This window comes from Balearica regulorum, chromosome 9 (assembly GCF_011004875.1).
Source record: "Balearica regulorum gibbericeps isolate bBalReg1 chromosome 9, bBalReg1.pri, whole genome shotgun sequence".
Classification (NCBI taxonomy): domain Eukaryota; kingdom Metazoa; phylum Chordata; class Aves; order Gruiformes; family Gruidae; genus Balearica; species Balearica regulorum.
Window position 1 is genome coordinate 3,566,216 of NC_046192.1, and position 19,128 is coordinate 3,585,343.

Sequence of the window (19,128 nt, forward strand, 5' to 3'; positions counted from 1 at the left end):
CTTTTGCACTTATGTTTTAATATAAATTCAAGCTTTCAAATTAATGATTCTATTAAAAAGTTTCTATTTTGCTCAATAGTAATGAGCTGGTATTTTCATACACAACTTTGTCATAATATGCATCTGGGAAGTAAAGAAGTGGTGGATTTTCAAACAAGAATTAGGAACATAATTTAGCTTGTTTGCTCAAATATGAAAATATTGGTCACAAATTCTTTGAATGAGATCACTGTGTTGGGGAATGATGAGATGGGATTTTGTTCAGAGCTGCCCCCACAATGGTTGTTCACAGTAGTCAAGTGTTCAGATAGTTATTTGGCAAGCACTTGTTAATGTATACAAAAGCGACCTTCTGTTTGGTATTTGAACTCAGAATCTGTTAACCATATTTATCTTTATAAAATTAATTTTAAATACAATGAAAGTACTATGTTGTTAGCCCTGGCAGAAAATGTGTATTTCCAGAAAACATGCAGCGTAGGTGTTCTTAGGATTTCCATGCAGACTGTCTTAATCTGATCTACAGGACAGGACTGAGTCACGTCAGTCCTTACTTAGTTTCCAAGTTACATGTTTGTAGTGATGGCTTGCCAGCTAAAGCTGTATCGAGATGGTTAATATGTTCCTTGTAGGACTGTGCCTGCCGGGTGGCCTTCTTTCAGTCTCTGACCTAGTTCTTATTTGAGTGGTATAGCAGATGGGTAAAGTCTGAATGTCATAGCACTATTTGTCCTGGGTAGTAGGTAAAAAGAAGCTCACTTCAAGCTACTGATTTTAGGTTTTGATTGTATTCTGAACTTTTCAAAAGCAACTAGATGCTCAAAGTGTGAGTGCTTTTTAGTGGAGGTTATTAGAGTCAAAATGTAGTTATATTTTTAATTATTTAAAAAATGTCTGACCTGAATGGAACATTGCTTGTTAGAAAGCTATTGCTTGAAAAGCAAATTTATTAAGCATCTTCTTACACTTTTAAGGATGCAGAAGAAACTTAGTTCTCTTTACCCAATCTGAGATGGTGCTTAGATAATCTGAATTCATCAGTGTTTTACAAGGAAGTCATGGAATAACTGTGCCACCTTCTGCCATGGCTTAGAATGATGTGTTCTGTGTGGAGCAAATGGTTCCAATGTTGGTGTTTTATGTGTGAAACTAGTGAAGGAATAAAATTTAACAGCTCTCCAAGTAAGTCTACATGTGCTTTGAAACTGAATCATAAAAAACCCCCACAAGTTGTGAGGGACCTCTGGAGGTCATTGAGCAGGCTCTAGTGTTTGCAGAAAAATGTTTCGACAGCCCTGTTGTGTACTGAAAAAAACACTAGCCACTTGGGAATTTTGTACAGGCTTTTGTACAGAATTTTGTACAATTAAAATACACCTGGTATTGCAGTTTGGATAGAGTGCAAAATAGAAGTTTAAGATGGTAATAAAACCAAAGCCAAACAACAGCTTTTGCTATATGAGCTATGCTGATCTATTCATACATTTCGGTCTCACTCGGTATTAACAGGAAAAATACAAAGTATGTTAAGTACACACTTATGTCTTTGTTTAACATCTAATCAATGATATTTGGCTAGTCTAGTAATAAATGCAAAGTTACCTGAAATCTACTTACAAGTCCCCTGAGATTCCTGTTCTGAAAGAGAAATCCCTTGTTGTTCAATAGCGATAAAATCAGAAAAGAAGGGATGCGGTTTGACACTGTCGTCCGGTGTGGTTCTGGAAGGGACAAAGTATAGAATGTAAGTGCAAGCTAAAGCTACCTGGTGGCTTTTCTGTTATGTGTTAGATCAGACTGGTCCACAGGTAAACCCATGATTTTGTGGATTCATTTTTATTCAAAGTATGTCTAGGCTACTAGATCCGATCTGGCTAGATCTAACCCTGCCCTTTAAAGCTATTCTTTGCATGACTCAGTTTGTGTGGATATTATTTGATAGTGAAGTTCACCGCTACTAGCAAGTTATAGTTTACTATGTAATTATCCACAGAAAGATACAATTTAACACTGCATGTACTCAGCTGTTCTCTGGGAGCTTTTTTTATTTAATAAAATATATACATTCTTCTTGATTAGATGCTGCTTTCCTGTTCTTGGTACTTCAGATGGTACTTTGCTATTCCTCTGTTTGCTCTGCTCACATTCTTCATTATATTAGTGATTTTAAATATCCAAATACTGTGTTCTTCCTTCAGTGTTCATCATGCCTCTTCATAGAATTTTGTAACTGGTACTGCAAGACAAAAATGACATTGCTTTCTTCCAATACCTCTCAAATTTTTACGCAGAATTTTCCATGCTAGAGTTGGGAAATATGCTTCAGGAGGACTGTGTTTTATTCAGCTCTCCTGAATCAAAATTGTTCTCTGTGATGATGCCTCTATTCAGGGGCAAGTATCCAGTCAAAAGGGGTACTGCTTAGAAGAAATTCCAAAATATTGATAAGACTTTTTCCATTTGTGCTGCCTGATTTTGGGGAGATCAGACTACAAATGGCAGCTCCTCCACTTTTCATTGATGACATATCCACTAGCTCAGGACATAACTGGTACGTTAAACACAGTACTTGGTTCCACTAGCGAGCATCACGCAACATTCAGCAGTTTAAGTCTGTTCTGCCCAAAACTGTGTGTTAAAGAGCCAAGACAGGTAACTGGATACTATTTGTCCATCTACTTTGTAGGCTGAAAAAATTAAATTCTTTCTCTCAAGCTTTTCCTTTTATTTAATCTGAGTATATTTAAAAAGTCTGCTCAGGGACTTTCCAACGCACTACTGAATCATGTAGAAACAAAGAGAAGTCCCATTTAGGTATCTAAGCACTAAATAGCTTCAGTTGTTTTTTCCTCTAGCATGGATGTGCACACACAGTCAGCCAAGACTGTAGTTGAGAAGTAATGTAATGCAATAAGGGAGATAAAATCTGCAACTTTGGCACATTAAACTCTCTAGTAATTTTTTTCTGTGCAGGGCATTCTTCTAACGGCCTTCTACTTTCTTTCAGTATTTCAAAGGAACATTAGGATTACAACCAGGAGATTCTGCCCTGTTCATCAATGGACTACTTATTGATTTAGACACTCAGGACATATTTAGGTAGGAATGTTTTCTTTTTCAGAATAATTGTATCCTGTTTAGGAGCTTGCATCGTGCTTGTGCGCAGATGGTAAAGTCACTTAGGCAGTTTTGAACCTTCTTGACAAAGTCTATACCTAGACTAGGTTTAATTGTTAAGTACTGCAAACAGCAAATTGTGGTTCCTTCTCTTATGGAAGTGCATTTCTAACAAAAAAGCTGATTCCAGTGAAAACTGGAATACCCTTGAATATTGGAATGGGAAGTCACTTTTGTACTGTTCTTTTGATCTGTGCTGTGACTAGCAAGATTTTGGTCTCCAAGACTGTCAACATACAGATTTTGTTCTGAAGATAGTAGACTGATTCTCAGAGGATAAACCACTGTTAAGTTTTCATCTGAAAACTACCCTATCTCTTTGTCAAGATTTGTTTCAATAATGTGGAATTGAAATTACATATGTATATCATGCTTCAGTTATCTTCATTTAATATAGTTTTCCCTAGAAATAGAATTCTATTCAGGTTCAAGTTATCTCAAGTTTCTTAGGACAGATAGAAATAGGTGATAAGTAAGAAGTAATGCACAGACATGGCAGACTTGCTTATACCTTTCATCTGTTGACCCTTAGGATAACAGCAAGTTATTTGCTGTGTCTTTAAAATTCAACAACATTTTTTTATTTTCCTCCCAGCTTGATTGATGTGCTACGCAATGAAGCCCGTGTTATGGAAGGCCTGCACAGCTTAGGAATTGAGGGTCTTTCCCTGCACAATGTTCTGAAGCTGAACATCCAGCCATCAGATTCGGACTATGCTGTGGACATCAGAAGTCCTGCTATTTCAGTGCGTATGGTTTCATATAAGAAATACCTTATTTGCCACTGGGCAGTGCACGCTTAAGCTGTCGGGGGAACTTTTGTTCTTATCTCACAATCAGCTCTGAAACTGTAAAGAAAAAAAGTAAGGTTATAAATATAATTAGCTCTTTTTAAAAAGCTTAACTTTTTATTCATACAGTTCTCAATATAGTGTCTGCTTTTACAATATTTTACAGTCTCAGACTTGAGCAGGAAGACTGTCAATCACTTAAATGCTTTTATTTTTTTCTTAGTGGATCAACAATCTTGAAGTTGACAGTCGGTATAATTCCTGGCCTTCCAACGTGCAAGAACTGCTGCGTCCCACATTTCCAGGCGTGATCAGACAAATTAGAAAAAACTTCCATAACTTTGTAAGTAGTAATCTGACTAGAAAGGAAACATGCATTTTTTTCAACAGCAGGGACATTAGCTTTTGCAACTTACCTAAATATACGCTGGACTCCCTGTCACTTAAATATCTTGAGATAGCATGCTTTTCTGAAAGGTTTTGTTCTACCCATAATAGTAAATTGGGGCTGATATTCAGAGATTACTGAGCATGATTCTCTGGCATCTATGAGATGCCATAAATTGCTCATCAGTGGAAAAAACTATCACCCGACAAATGAGATTTTGATGCATTTCAGCTTTGTGAAGTATCTGAAGTTGGTTAATGAAATCCCTCCAATTTGTTAATTAGTATCTTCTTTACAGGGTTAAGACCAACTTCAGTTGTTTCAGTTAGAAAGCATTTTTGCACCAAGACTTCAAAAGGTGATCATGAGTCCTCAGCTTAATCCTGGGTGTCCTTTTAGCCTCTAGGTAAACTACTTAAAAGTTAGATCTAATAAGAAGTTTGTAAATTCTGTACTGTAACTCTTGTCATGTGGCAGGCAAATAGGCAGTTCCTCCTGCAGCTTGCGGTCGTTCATTAACGTGTTATATTTTTCCTCTGGAGTTCCACACTTTTAACATTGAAATTACTAAATGAAAAGGCAACGCTTGGCATGAATAAAGGGCCCTAAATTCATTCTGAATGGCCCAGGTCTGCCCAGGTTTGCACGTGCTCCGAGAGCGTCTTAGCAGCATCGGCTCTCCAGGGGGTTGTGTTCCTCAGCTCTGAGGAAAGCCTATCTCCCATGCACATCTTAATGGGTGGATTTGTGTATGTGTGCAGGCAGAAGCCTAGGTGCTAGGGGATACTGAGGTGAAGATAAAGTACGCAAGGAGTCTGGTCTCTTCTGGTTAAAGGAGCAGTTCAGTCAGCGTGTTTTACACTATGGACTTAAAGACTTTAGAAGAAACTATTATTTAGTGGGCCTCATCTCCCTGGCAGTGTATAAAATAGGACTGATGCTAATTCTGTACCGAGACATGAATGAAGCTATCTTCTTAAGGGAAGAGACACTTTTCGCTTGCAATTTATATACAGGTGCTGATAGTAGATCCTACTCACGAGACCACAGTGGAATTACTGAATGTGGCAGAGATGTTCTTCAGTAACCACATCCCACTGAGGTAATTGCTGTGTTTTAATGGGTATCTTTTTACATCAGTTTTATTTTTGTGACTTTAGCAATTGTAAAATTCTCATTGGTAGGACACTGTAGGAATGTTCAGATATCTTGTACTGGTGGTTGGGAAGGGCATTTGCTAAATACTGTTCTTACTTAAAATTTTTGAATATAACTTTTGCTACTAGCAAAACAATGTTCGGTTTCTTTAGCAGTCCAAAAGAAACTTAAAAGCAAGCACTCTGGATGAAAGAAAGATGAAAAGCAAGATTCTGATGGATTCACCTTTAGAGATTATATGTCCTAAGTTCGATTCCTGGCTGCTCTGCTCAAAATCTTATGAGTCCATTCCAGAAAAAGCCTTTGTCTAAGATGATGACCATAGCTGACAGTTGTGTGAAGAACTGATTGATTGTTGATATAATAGAGGTATGATCTGGGGATTTGTTTGATTGCAGGATAGGACTAGTCTTTGTGGTTAATGACTCAGAGGATGTTGATGGACTTCAGGATCCTGGTGTTGCCCTCCTTAGGGCATACAATTATGTGGCACAAGAAATGGACAACAACTATGCTTTCCAGACTGTCATGTCTGTAAGTATTCATTTAAAAGGGAAATTAATGTTTTGATAGTTTCCATGTATGTAAGATTATGTTAATGTGCTAATATGTAGATAACGGAAGAAATTTTTCTTTGACTCAGTGAGTATTGAGAGCATTTCTGAACACTAGTACCACATAATACATGGTTCTTTGTAAAGTGCTTCTGACGTACCTTTAACAAGTGAGACTAGATTTAAATGTGACACTTAACACTGTTGCATGTTTTTCTGATCCTGCCTCTTTGCTCATTCTGCCAATGAGATTATAATTTCTTCTGAACAATTCCTGCTGCGTACTTTGCCACATAAAAGGATTTATAGATACTAGCAAATGCATTTTCACTTGTGGTTTGACATAGCTGTACAAATCTACAAGCTGGGGCATACTGTAACATTAAACTGCTGGTGACTTGAAGACAATGACTTTTATTCTAATTTTTTTGGTACATATTTATAAGTTGAAGTAAAATCTTGTGCCTTCAAGAGGAAAGCAGTTACCTACCTTACATGTAAGGTCTGTTGTATTGTTTATAAGCATGTCTTGAGTTCTGAGGGGAGGGGTAGCTCTTTGGATATGCTCTACTTGAGCATTTTTTCCCCTAAGCACTACTTTTTCCCTCTCAAATACCTATTCTAATTAAAGATGCAAGTTATTATTTAAAGAAATACACGATATTTACCTCCTTCCAATCTCAAGAGAATGACTATGAGGTAAAGCAAGATAATCATAAGAGCTACAAGAGCTTAGGAGTAATTGCAGCTAATAAATACAAAAATATGTTTTGCGATCTGGCTGTTAATGCCTTATTATAATACTGGAATACAGGTGACAAGTCAACTTACCTTTGGTAAGGACAGAAGCTTTACAGTTGCAGCTGTAAACTTGTATTTGTATCCCCCTTTCAGATATATAACAAAGTGAAAACAGGAGATCAGCTGAAAGTGGAGCACGTGGTTAGTGTTCTTGAGAAACAGTATCCTTATGTCGAAGTCAACAGCATTCTGGGAATTGATTCTGCCTATGATCAAAACAGAAAGGTAAGAATTAATGAAATAAAGCTTTTTTCACTTTTTTTTTGCTTTATCACCATTTTTAAAATATAGTTACATACAATTTCTTGAAGCAATTCTCTTACTAAACAGGTAGCTGGTTTTGTTATCATGTTGGGTGACTTTTAGTAATACTTTAAGTATTTATGTTCATTGCAAAGCTTTATATAATATACATAAAACATATATAACATCTTGTAATACAGATTTTTAAAAGTCTGTATGTATAGTACCAGAACTGAGATAACTTTCTTGTGACTCATAAGTCTTGCTTTCATTCTGGTATGGAGACATTAGTATAGTTTAAAATTGCTTGAAAAAAAATCACGGTGATGGAATGGTTCACAAGAAAAACAAGGGACTTAATGTCTGGGAAGGATTAGTGTGGGTTTTCTTTATCAGTATTTGAGTACTGTGTGAGATAAAGTAATGATGATGAATTCAAAATGCCTTTCCTGTAGCAAGGCATTCAACAATCATCCTCAAATAATTTCTTAAAGCTATTTTTAGGCTTGACGCTTTTCTGTACAGAGAAAATTGGGAGAGAAAATCACTGTTCGATCACTTATATGTGAAATGAAGCAGATTTTATTTGAGGTTCTATAGGGGGATGTTTATATTTTTGTTGAATATTCTAAAAGAAAGAATGAAAATACTGTGTACAGTAGCTCTGTAACACAGTGATACTGCCTACATCTGTAAAGGTAATGAGTGTGGTCAGGGTTATATAAATAGGCTTGTATGCACACATGCTTTCTGTCTTCTGATGTAGGATAGTGAAGGGAAAAGCATTTTGAGGAAATCAAAAGCAACAGAAGACAGACAGACATTTTTGTTTGACTGGAGAGACCTTTTCAGTTTACATACTAGATGCCAAATCAAACCCAAACAAAACAAAAGCAACAACTGCCCCTGAAACTCCCAACACATGCAAAGTGCTATCTATCCTCCGGAAGACCTGAGAGGCCATTCTGGAGGCCTCCCTGCAACTGGTGTACTTGACACCGTTCAGCATAACCATGTCTTAAAACATTGCAAAACCTCTGGATAAGGAAGGAAGCCTTTAGAAAGAGCTTATCTCCATATAAAGGACACAAGTTAAAACGACACTGAGCATTCTTTCATGTGATGTGAGCTTTGTGATATTTGTGTCCTTAAAAGGCCTTGAAAGCCCTCAACAAGAACCTCTGAACAGGAGAACCTGATTAACTTCTGTCCATAACAGAGATGGTTGCATTTTGCAGTGGTTACATGAAATGGGGAAATTTGTCTTAACATAAGAATGCCCTGCCCCACAAGTAACTGTTTTTTCACAAGTTTAAGAAACATGTTCTTAAAAAATAAAACAAAAAAACCTCTACCTTGTCTTACAACTATCAATGCTTGTGTTGCATTTGCTTCCATATGCAAAGTCAGATTTCCAGTTGTGCATTTTTTTTGCTATTACCAGAATGTGCTCATTGGAATTAATTTATTTACAGTACAAACTTAATGGAGTATTTTGCATTTCTATATTATGAAGTAACTCTTTTTGTTTTGAAACTCTGAAAGACAAGGACATCTTCTGCATGTAAGACACAGAAAGTGTCTTCTACACTGCGTAAAAGTAATACTTTCTGTATCATAAAAGCTGGAAGGACATCTTGGTGTGTTTAGAATAGACTTGTGTGAATATTACATGGAAATATTATGAACCCTCATGTTAATGGACTGACATGGTAAAGCTACTTCTTTCCCTGTATTTAGGCAGCGAGAGGTTACTATGAGCAAACAGGTGTAGGTCCTCTCCCTGTTGTGCTGTTCAATGGGATGCCTTTTCAAAAAGATCAGCTGGATCCTGATGACCTAGAAACCGTGACAATGCACAAAATCCTGGAAACTACAAGCATCTTCCAGCGAGCCGTGTACCTGGTAGGTGGTGAGTTCAGCTGTGACTTTAGAGAGAAACAAGATTTCGAAAAACTGACTCCAAAGTCCCTGAGTATGTAATACACAAGACAACTTAACTTGCATAAGTTCTTGGGTTTTTTTGTTGTTGTTGTTTTGGGGTTTTAGTTGGTTGGGTTTTTTTAAGCTATCTAAGGTGAAATATACATGTGAAATAACAAATATTTTTTCTTTCTTTCAGGGTGAATTATCAAATGACCAAGATGTGGTTGAGTACATAATGAACCAGCCTAATGTTGTTCCAAGAATTAACTCAAGAATCTTAACGTCTGACAGAGAGTACCTAGATCTGACAGGAATGAGTAAGGGATGCTTTCAGTTGCATTAAACCTGAAGTGTCGGAGTCAAAGACTTCTGCTGTCCCAACAGAAAGCTCTAGTGCAAAGTATTAACAGGCCCCCAAGTGATGTTCTAGCCCTGGTGCTGGGAGAGATGTTATGTACAATAACAACATTAATGTCTACAGATTTTTTTCAAAACGAGAAAACCTCGTACAGACCTTTAGGGGAATATGACTCATGAAGTTGAGAAATTAGCAATGCTAGTGAAAGCCAAGAAGAGTCATATAATGTATAAAGCAACAGCTTGTTTCTTATTTCTAACCCTCTTCTGAGTGGAGATTGACAGTCATCTCTGCGATTACTTAAGATTTGCTGTGCCATATATTTATCAGAACTTTTCACGGCTAAATGCATTAACGCCCAATGCAGCGACTCTGCAGTATAATGACAGTACTGCAAAAACTACCTTTTCTGAGTTGCTTGAAAAATAAATAGTAACACAGTGGATTTTAAAATGTATATTATTTAAATAAATTAACTTCAACTAAGTGAGACTTGAACAATTCTTTCAACTGACTTCTGCATATCAAATATGCAATGTGGCTATTAATGTAACTTGTGAGACGACAAAAATATATTCCTCAGCTTATTATATATTAACAGCGGAAATAAGACACAAAAAGCAGTCTCACGAGGAACAAAATGGGATGTGTTTTTACTGTTCTGGTAATAGTAGTGATTTTTCTTTCCTTTTACATGGAATAGTTTGCTTTGGCATCTAATACTCTTTCTCTTTCTCAGATAACTTTTATGTGGATGACTTCGCTAGATTTACCACGTTGGATTCCAAAGATAAGACGGCTGCTGTTGCAAACAGCATGACCTACTTAACAAAGAAAGGTAACATCTGCCGTGGATTATGAACCCAAATCTAATCTTATGTGTGTTTCCAAGTGTGTGTACGGTACTCAACACATGTGCTGAGCCTTGTCAAGGCCTGTGGGTAATGGCACAATCTAAGTGTTAAAAAGAAAGATTTTTTTTTATAAGGTGTGACATCTACATGGAACAAGAATGTTCCCTTCTTTAAACCCAGCCTTCAGTGAATAATGAAGTCCCACCTGACCTGCTCTTGCTATATCGTAAATGACCACCAGAAATGCAGCAATGTAAGCTCTGATCTTGCGGTGACACTGACTAGAAAAACACAAAAAGGGTTCTAGCTCTCTGCCTCATAATTCAAAATTACTGAAAGTTACATAGATTCAGAGGAAAATTGTTACTGCCCGTTATGTAAGACAACATCTAACGTTGCTCCAGAGCATGTAACACTTTTTCAATGATAGTATTGTTTTATTACAGTTATACATAGAGTCTCCTGTTAGTGTTAAAACTCTGCTGTACTTCTCAATCTAAGAAATGCATGCACAGACATAATACAGAGCTTAACCAGGCCTTTCTTGTATCCATTGCAGTTAGGCATCGTAAATAATCTGCTGTCATTTGAACCAATTCCTCTTGCTCCTGTCTGTCGTCTTTACTAGGCTCTCACAAGTTTCCCCAGTCCCATCTCCAGCCACTACCACCTGTACACACTGCCTTAAATGTTCCCGTTGTTCCATCTCATATTTGCCCTTGGTTCATGTTCAGCCACCTAGATCTGAACAAGTTTCTTGTTTTCCCTTTGTAGAATATTAATTAAACCTATGCCTCCACATGCCCATTTGAAAGCATGCATTAATTTGAAATCCCATGGCTCAACAGTTTTGGGTGACTGCCCCTTCTGTCACTTCAGATATTTAATAACTGGTACTGATTACACTAATACTCTAGCACATTTATTTTCTAAAATAATAGGAAAGTTATACATATTGCTGGCTCAGCAACAGTACTGAAATAGCACTGTCATGCTAGTTTTTAGAGAGAGAAGATAACAGAAATGGTTAACATCCAAGTCATAATGGCATGGCAGTTCTTGCAAACGGTCTTCAGAATGATGCCTTCATGGTATGGTATAAAATTGGTAGTATGCAGTATAATTAGTGGTGTAGCATGAAAATAAAGCATCAGTCTATTTGAGGGGAAGAAAAAGTCAAAGTTTATTCTAATAAAATTATCATAAACTTGTTGCTTGTTGGACTTGAACTTTAGTGATTCAGTTATGCCCAGTACAGTGCTGCAGCTTCTTTCTACACATTGGGTTTACTATGAAATTATTAATATCTCTCTCCTTTCCCCCCTTTCCTTTCTGCTTTTTGACCAGGAATGTCTTCCAAGGAGATCTATGGTAACTCATGCTTTAGCATTTCATATATTGTTATTCTGGGAATTTTCTGGTTCCTTTATAACATTGGGTTTAGAACCAGCAGGAAATGAAGAAACTGTTTAAATGCATGTTTGCTTCAGTACTTTTTTCTGTATACAAAACTGATTTTGTGAACTAACAGCTTCAGTATTAAGAAGCGATATGTCTGTATGCTAGTTGGAATCTGTAAGTTATTTATAGGTTCCTTTGTAATTTCTAAATTAAAAAGGTAGCTAACAAACAAAAAAACATATTTAAAAAAAATCCAGCATAGAAACAGTGATGCATGCTGTCCCATGTGGGTTTTCTGAATGAGGTAAATGAAACGTAATATAATACCAATACTGTTATTCTTGTCTTGCCAGACTTCATAGCTTAGCTTCATCCATATCTTTCCTATATAATTTTTTTTGAAACCTTTGCATGTGCATCATATTTCTCCTTCAAATGAGGAAAAACTGAAGCTTGCTTTCCCTTCACCCTCAAATTTCTCCCACTTGTTTTTTTTTTAATTGCAGATGATTCCTTTGTTAGACCAGTTACTTTTTGGATTGTTGGTGATTTTGATAAACCTTCAGGGAGGCAATTGTTGTATGATGCAATTAAACATCAGGTGGGTAATGCTTTCATTTCAGTGGCTAAGCAGTGCTAATAAAGCAGTAGATAAGAGCGTTGAAGAACACAGGTTGTGCTTCTTCCTGTTGTATGAGCTGGGAAGATTGGTTCTCCCCACAGGGTCTCTATATCCAGCGTCATCTTGTTTGTAGGGGCTGGACTATCACTGACCTTGTACTAGGGCAGAATTCCCTCCTGGCACTACACTAATACAATACAGAAAAGATGTTCTTTTAAGCCCCTGGTTCTCAATTGAAGATGTCTGTGTTTTGGTTTGGAGATGAATATGAGCATTGCTCTCTGCTCTGTCCTGTTTGTTCCAGGAAGATAACTGAATCATAAAAACGGATAGCTTACTCCCAAAGCACTGTTTGTCCAGACCTCTGAGTGGTGGCCACGGTCCTGTATCTCTTACATAACACAGTATTATTGAGAAGATTCCTGTCACAGTGGTGCCCATATGTAAACTAAATACTTAATGCTAAATTAGTTCCTCTATCCTTTTAACGTTGTGCTGTTAATTACCTGATTTGGAATCTGGTTTTCTGGTTTAGAAATACAAAGCTTTTGATACAGAGTTTAATGAAACAGACTTATTCTTCTCAGTTAGAACATACCTGAAATCTAAAACTTTCCTAATACATGTTTCATTAAACACAGAAATCCAGCAATAATGTTCGCATTAGCATGATTAACAATCCTAGTGAAGATCCAAATAGCCAGAATACACTTGTTGCTAAAGCCATATGGGCAGCTCTACAGACACAAACATCAAATAATGCCAAGAACTTCATCACCAAAATGGCAAAAGAAGAAATTGCAAAGGCACTAAAGGCAGGAGCCGACATCTTAGAGTTTGCTGTTGGGGTAAGCATGTTTGTTGGTATTTACAAAGGTAGGGTATTTCGCTTATTCTTCTAATGAATTTTTTAGTGTAGAATGTTCATATACAGAAGGTGCAGTAGCAATGGAGAGTAGCACTGTTGATTTTGGTGGTGTTGGGTTTTTTTGCTCTGAAAGGTAAAATTACCTAAATATAGCAGTCCATCTGAAAATAAAGTAAATCCTCGTACATATCAGAGCTTCATAATTTTGAAAAGTCAGAAGGAATGCAGATTCAGAGATATGTTTAAGTGAGTCAGTTGTTTCTCGGGGAGTTAAGAGAGAACTACAATCTTTTTTAAAAGCTGAGAAAAAAGTTACATTTCTCAAAGTAGGTTTAAACAAGTTAGGCAAGAATCACTTAAGAAGGGAAGAATGGAACAACTGGTCTAAGTAGCAACAATTACTAAGGCTGTGACCCTTCACATCCTAAGTTGGGATAATGTTTGAAGGTGAGAGACAAGAACGAGGTTTAAGACCACAAAGAAAAAGGGGCCTGGGGATAAATTTTAGCAAGGTATGAAGATGTTCTTGAATGGAATCAAAAAAGGTGCATTTAAAAAAAGTGTGCAGAGGTGTACTTTTCTTCCCATTTCAACGTCAAGTATTCTTTTCTTTCAGGGTATGGATATCAATAATTTCAAAGAAGCCTTTGAATCTCCCAAGGTGGATTTTATTCTGTCCCATGCTATATATTGCAGAGACGTTCTAAAGCTGAAGAAGGGGCAGAGGGCAGTGATCAGCAATGGAAGGGTGAGATCAATCAGCAGACAGTAAAAGAGATATTCCACATGTGGTAAAGAAGCAGGCCCTGAGCAGTGGAGTCTGGGGATCAGACACAGAGTCTCAGCCTTCTTTATGTCTCTGCAGTGTTTAGGACCACTTCCAGTTTGATTTATTCCGTCCTGCAGTCACTCTTTCTTTGTACAGTGTGCAGTTAGTTGTTGGTGTTTCATACAAATTCAGATCTCTCGATAACAGAGTTGCTTTCATGTTGGCAGTGAATTAAGTCCAGGGGTGGAAAGGGATGATAAATTCGAAAGATTGCGCTGCTTCAGTTCATTGGGCAAAATGCTACTGTATCTGGCCCTGATCAAGGTGCCTTGGTCTCTTCCACCAGCTCTTTTTGTAAGAGCCGCTTAGATTAGGCGAATTATGTTACAATAGTATTTCACTCCAAATAATGAAACCCAGCTGTGTACAGCGTTTTCTTTTGTCATCTGCTTGCTAGTTAGGAAAAAAACCCCACAAGTTCCAGTGGTTACTGTATACTTTAATGGGCTAAAAATTTCAAGTGATGAGTTGCACTATTCTTTCTCTCATTAGCAAAAACAACAAGAATTGTCTTTGGTAGCTTTTAGGCTTCCGAAGGCTAGAGGAGTGAGATGATTTGCTAGAGTTTTGCTGGACTGCTGGAATGGGCCTGGTATTCTATTGCCCTTTCGAGATGTGGTATTGCATGTGTAATTTAACATGCCTGACTTTTGCAAACCAAGCACTCACTGAAAATTCTAAGCATGCATTTTATGCCTTAGTCTGGGACTCCTGGCTCTAAATAGCTACTTACCTGTTGAACTCTGCTGCTGTTGACATTAATACCAGCCTAAACAGTTGATAGAGAGATTGGGCTGGAGTATTTATTTAATGCATCTTTGAATTTTGTTTCGGTGTAGCCTTTACCTATTAATGCTGATCATGGGGTTTTTTTCTAGATTATTGGCCCATTAGAGGATGGTGAGATGTTCAATCAGGATGATTTTCATCTCCTTGAGAATATCATACTAAAGACATCAGGACAGAAAATCAAATCTCAGATTCAGCAGCTGGGATTTGAAGAAGATCTGTGAGTAAACATAAAGAGGCTTACAAAAAAGTGGTGGTATTCTGATAATGGGACTTTCTGCAGCCTGGAGAAAGCTTTATCAAGTACACTCTGGATAGGTGCTATAAACAAACCTGTGTGTGTTTGTATGGTCAAGGCTCAGATGTTCAGAGGGGCAAGTGAGAAAGGAAAAAGATGTATATTATCTTTACTGGCTTTAAAGTATTTAGTGACTTTTTTGTAGTTCACAGTCTCCTGCAGCTATGGAGCTGTAACTGTATCCTCCAGATTCAGGAGGCTGTTTGGAGAGTACTGGCAGCCCCTACTATGGTACTGTGCTCAGAGTTAATTGTTCTTGACTCGTTATCTACATCTAGTAGCAACCTGCCATGGCTGGTCTGTTACCTCATAACGGAAGTTGGAGGAGTTGTGTTGGCTGGAGCCTCACTGTGACAAGCTGCAAGAAACTGGGAAAGTGCCCAAGTCTGTAGTAATTTACTACTGAACTGTTCAAGTGAAGATGAAACAGTAAATGTATTGGTACTTTTTAAAGAGAAACAGTAAGAAATGACATAGAGACAAGAAAACGAAAATCATAGTTCTAGATAACTATTGCAAAAAGCATAGAGGTGAGCTAATCAAAAGAAAGTAATTCAGGTTCAAAATAGCTGAAGTCTGTAGGTATGCATTTGCGCATTGGAGCTCATAGCTAAGAAGATAGCGTCTCTCATATTTGGCATTACATTTTTCCGTGATGCTGCTTGGCTGTTAAAGGCTGGTCAAGTAAGTTAAGCAAAAGATCTTTTGTGCAGAAATCTTGTGTGATTCCGAGTCCTAGGAGGACAGGTTTTAACCGTATTCCAAACACTTTTGCACCCACTGCCATGTTGAGAATCAAAAGAGAAATACGGGTGATGGGGTAGAGGAAGAGGGCACAGTTTGAACACAGGCTAGTTTTGTACAGAGCAGTGGGTTTTGTTCTGAATGCTGCCAAAGTTTTTCGAAAGCTTTTGAAATGATCTGCTGCATTGGCAAACACTGTAGAACTTGGCAGACTTCACCAGGCTTGTGTTTTTGGTATGAACAATTTAAACAGCTGTCACTATAAACCTATGAGACTTAATTCAGGAGAAGCTGACAGACCTTTAAGTACAGTATTGTTTCTTGGCAAAGCTATGATGTACAAGTCAATTGTCATTTAACTTTCAAGAGGTTTTACATTTTCAAGATAAAATACATTCTTAAAATACTAGACTGAAAATTTATGATAAGAATAAAAAGGAAGAAGTTGTCAGAAGTAATTCTCTTTTAATGATAGGACGCCTCTCCCTCAGAAGTTTCTCCACATACAGAACTGCTTTCTAGTTCTCAGAGTTGCAGTGTAAAATAGGAAGACTGCTCTGAAGCAAGGGTTTGATCTGAATCGCTTACAGGTCTGAGAGGTTGGTGAAGTTCAGGAATGCAGTGCCTGTAGCATGGCTGACCTCTGAAATACCAGCTGTTCTGTACTTGTTACAGTTCAACCCTTTGGTACGCACAGTAATAAGGCTGCAACCTGTTTAACTTAATGGTGCATTAACCCTTAAATATGTTTAATGCTTCAGAACTTGTGTAGAGAGGTAGTAAAAGTGTTAGTTTGTGTATCTGAGTTCAGTCTGTTTTCTCTTTTGCTGCTAACGGGCAGAAATGTGTTAAGTAGACACATTTTCTGAGTATCTGTAAACTTGGGTTTTTTCCTTCTTTTTTCTTTTCAGTGCAAGTGACTTGGTAATGAAAGTGGATGCTCTTCTTTCTGCTCAACCAAAAGGAGAAGCAAGGATTGAGTATCATTTTTTTGAAGAACGATACAGGTATAGGATTGCTGGCATTTGCTGAGCAATATGCTTTTCCTTGACTTTTAATGTTCCCATGGTTTTAAGTGGCATTTAACTTGTTAAAAAATAAAAATAATCCAAGTAGCAATAGGGAAGTCCCTAACAGTTTTCCAGACACAGTGAGATTCCAGGAATTTTGTCTGTTTACCTGTCTCTATACACGTACATGGATAATGTATTTTTTTCTCTATCTAGTTTCAGAAGGCGCATAGTATTTAGGAAGTAATTTGCCTTCAGAATGAAATGGATTGTGCTTTTCCTATGTTTAGCCAAACATTTGATGCTTTAAAATTGTTTTTCTGTTTAGTGCAGTTAAACTGAGACCAAAAGAGGGGGAGACATACTTTGATGTTGTGGCTATTGTTGATCCTGTGACCAGAGATGCTCAAAGACTTGCTCCATTACTTTTGGTATGTGTACAGTGTTGTAATGCATTTTATGGCAATTTCAAAAAGTCGTCTCAGTTCTGTAATTTTGGAGTGTCTGTCTTCTTCCTTGACTGGGTGGTGACCACTGGCATTCTCATAGTGCGTCTGATTTGCACAATACATTTATTAGTGGAAAAACTAATTACGATATACTACACACTAACAAGACCATGCTTAGATATCATCTAGATAGCTGTGAGTTTCACCATTTTAACAGTTCAGTTTGCAATGATTGTTCTTGAGGAGGAAAGTCTGCATCCCAAAAAGAATGCCTGCAATGTGAGGGAGAAGTTAACTGTTCTTCTTAAAACCACCAATTAAAAGGTGGGTGTGGTAAAGCAAATAATGAGAAGGGAGGATTGAGAATGATCAGGTAACGTGCCTCCTTGAGGTCTTGTCTATAAAAACAGTGTTCAACTTTTCCTAGTTAGCATTGTAAGGGATGTCTTTTTCTCATTACTTTAGGTTTTGAACCAATTGATAAATATGAACCTAAGAGTGTTTATGAACTGCCAGTCCAAACTTTCTGACATGCCACTGAAAAGGTAAGCAGTACCATGCAAGAGTTAAAAAGAGAAAGAAAAACCTGTTGGAATGTGCAAGCATGGAAACATGGTCAAATGTCCTATAGGAAGTCTCAACAACTGCTTTGAGCTCTTTTATATAATTTGTGGGTAGCATGAGCTGGTTTACAAGTTGGGTGCGTTTTTATTTTGAGGTACATATATATGAAAGTTAACTTACTAATCTTAATGGTTGAGTCTTGCACATTCTGGTTGGTCCTTCAAGATGGAAATTCTGATCTGTTCTAACAACACTTCCCTCCTGTATGCAAGAGGGAATAAAAATTTTGTATCGGGCTTCTTGAAGACATTGGAGGTCTGGGAAAGCTGATGCTGTCAGCAAGTTCAATGAGAGTGAAGTATTTGCAAGGTTTGGCAGAAATATGTTCTAACATTTTTCTTTCTTAAATTTCAGCTTTTATCGCTATGTTTTGGAGCCAGAGATTTCTTTCACAGCAGATAATAACTTTGCTCCAGGACCAATTGCCAAGTTTTTGGATATGCCCCAGTCTCCACTCTTCACTTTGAACCTAAACACTCCTGAGAGCTGGATGGTGGAATCTGTCAGAACCCCATATGACCTTGACAATATTTACTTAGAGGAGGTAAGAGAAATCAATGTGTTCCTATCACTGCATTTAAATGGTGGTTTTTTTCCAGAGCTTATTTTTGTAATGGGAAAGAAATGTAGAATTTTAAAATGCTAATAAACAGAACTGTGGATGTTAAGACCTTTTATGTTTGCAGACCCCTAAATGTTTCCTATGAGGGATGCAGGCAAACCTAAGCTCACTGACAGCAAGATTGCTGTTCTCAATTACTTGTGGAGCCTTGAACCACAGGTTGAAAAATACTGTAGGCTTGAAGCAGATCCTACAGATGCTTTGAGTGTGTGTATATAACATTTCAGAGTGTCCTGAGCTAGAAACAAAGAATCTCTTTGTTGGTCACTATATAACTTTTTCAATTTATTCGTTGAAAAATTCTTTGAGATTAGAGCTCCCTACAGCTAATGTCACAACTCAAAATAAGACTGTTATTTTTTTTAAACCTCTCTTTAGAAATTTTGAAGTAAGATCTGAGTCCTGTTCCATTTTACTTACTTTCCCTTGCTCTGAGAAGCCATCAAGTTGGTCTTAGCTACCTGTTCATTTTCACAGCTTTGTTACTGGCAAACACTCTTGTGGCCCACATAAGGAGATGCAGTATCAATAAAGCAGTAAAACCAATGCAGCAGAAATCCACTCAACTGCAGAGGGTTTAGGAGCTGACTGCTGCTAGGACAGGCCCTGAATTAGACTACTA

General features: G+C 37.4%; 1 protein-coding gene across 3 annotated transcripts in view; it reads left to right on the forward strand.

Annotated features, from left to right (window-relative positions):
• Positions 1 to 19,128, forward strand: part of UGGT1 (UDP-glucose glycoprotein glucosyltransferase 1) — a 44,775-nt gene that overhangs the window by 13,542 nt on the left and 12,105 nt on the right. For 2 of the 3 annotated variants that reach the window (XM_075760869.1, XM_010313108.2), the window contains 18 exons: positions 3,008 to 3,099; positions 3,773 to 3,923; positions 4,192 to 4,311; positions 5,373 to 5,458; positions 5,913 to 6,048; positions 6,963 to 7,094; positions 8,853 to 9,017; positions 9,235 to 9,355; positions 10,136 to 10,234; positions 11,598 to 11,621; positions 12,158 to 12,252; positions 12,915 to 13,121; positions 13,758 to 13,889; positions 14,849 to 14,979; positions 16,713 to 16,808; positions 17,140 to 17,242; positions 17,726 to 17,805; positions 18,239 to 18,428. In XM_075760869.1, coding sequence (XP_075616984.1) covers positions 3,008 to 3,099; positions 3,773 to 3,923; positions 4,192 to 4,311; positions 5,373 to 5,458; positions 5,913 to 6,048; positions 6,963 to 7,094; positions 8,853 to 9,017; positions 9,235 to 9,355; positions 10,136 to 10,234; positions 11,598 to 11,621; positions 12,158 to 12,252; positions 12,915 to 13,121; positions 13,758 to 13,889; positions 14,849 to 14,979; positions 16,713 to 16,808; positions 17,140 to 17,242; positions 17,726 to 17,805; positions 18,239 to 18,428 — 2,160 coding nt within the window. The remainder of the gene's footprint in view (positions 1 to 3,007; positions 3,100 to 3,772; positions 3,924 to 4,191; positions 4,312 to 5,372; positions 5,459 to 5,912; positions 6,049 to 6,962; positions 7,095 to 8,852; positions 9,018 to 9,234; positions 9,356 to 10,135; positions 10,235 to 11,597; positions 11,622 to 12,157; positions 12,253 to 12,914; positions 13,122 to 13,757; positions 13,890 to 14,848; positions 14,980 to 16,712; positions 16,809 to 17,139; positions 17,243 to 17,725; positions 17,806 to 18,238; positions 18,429 to 19,128) is intronic. The other variant, XM_075760870.1, reaches the window with a different exon arrangement.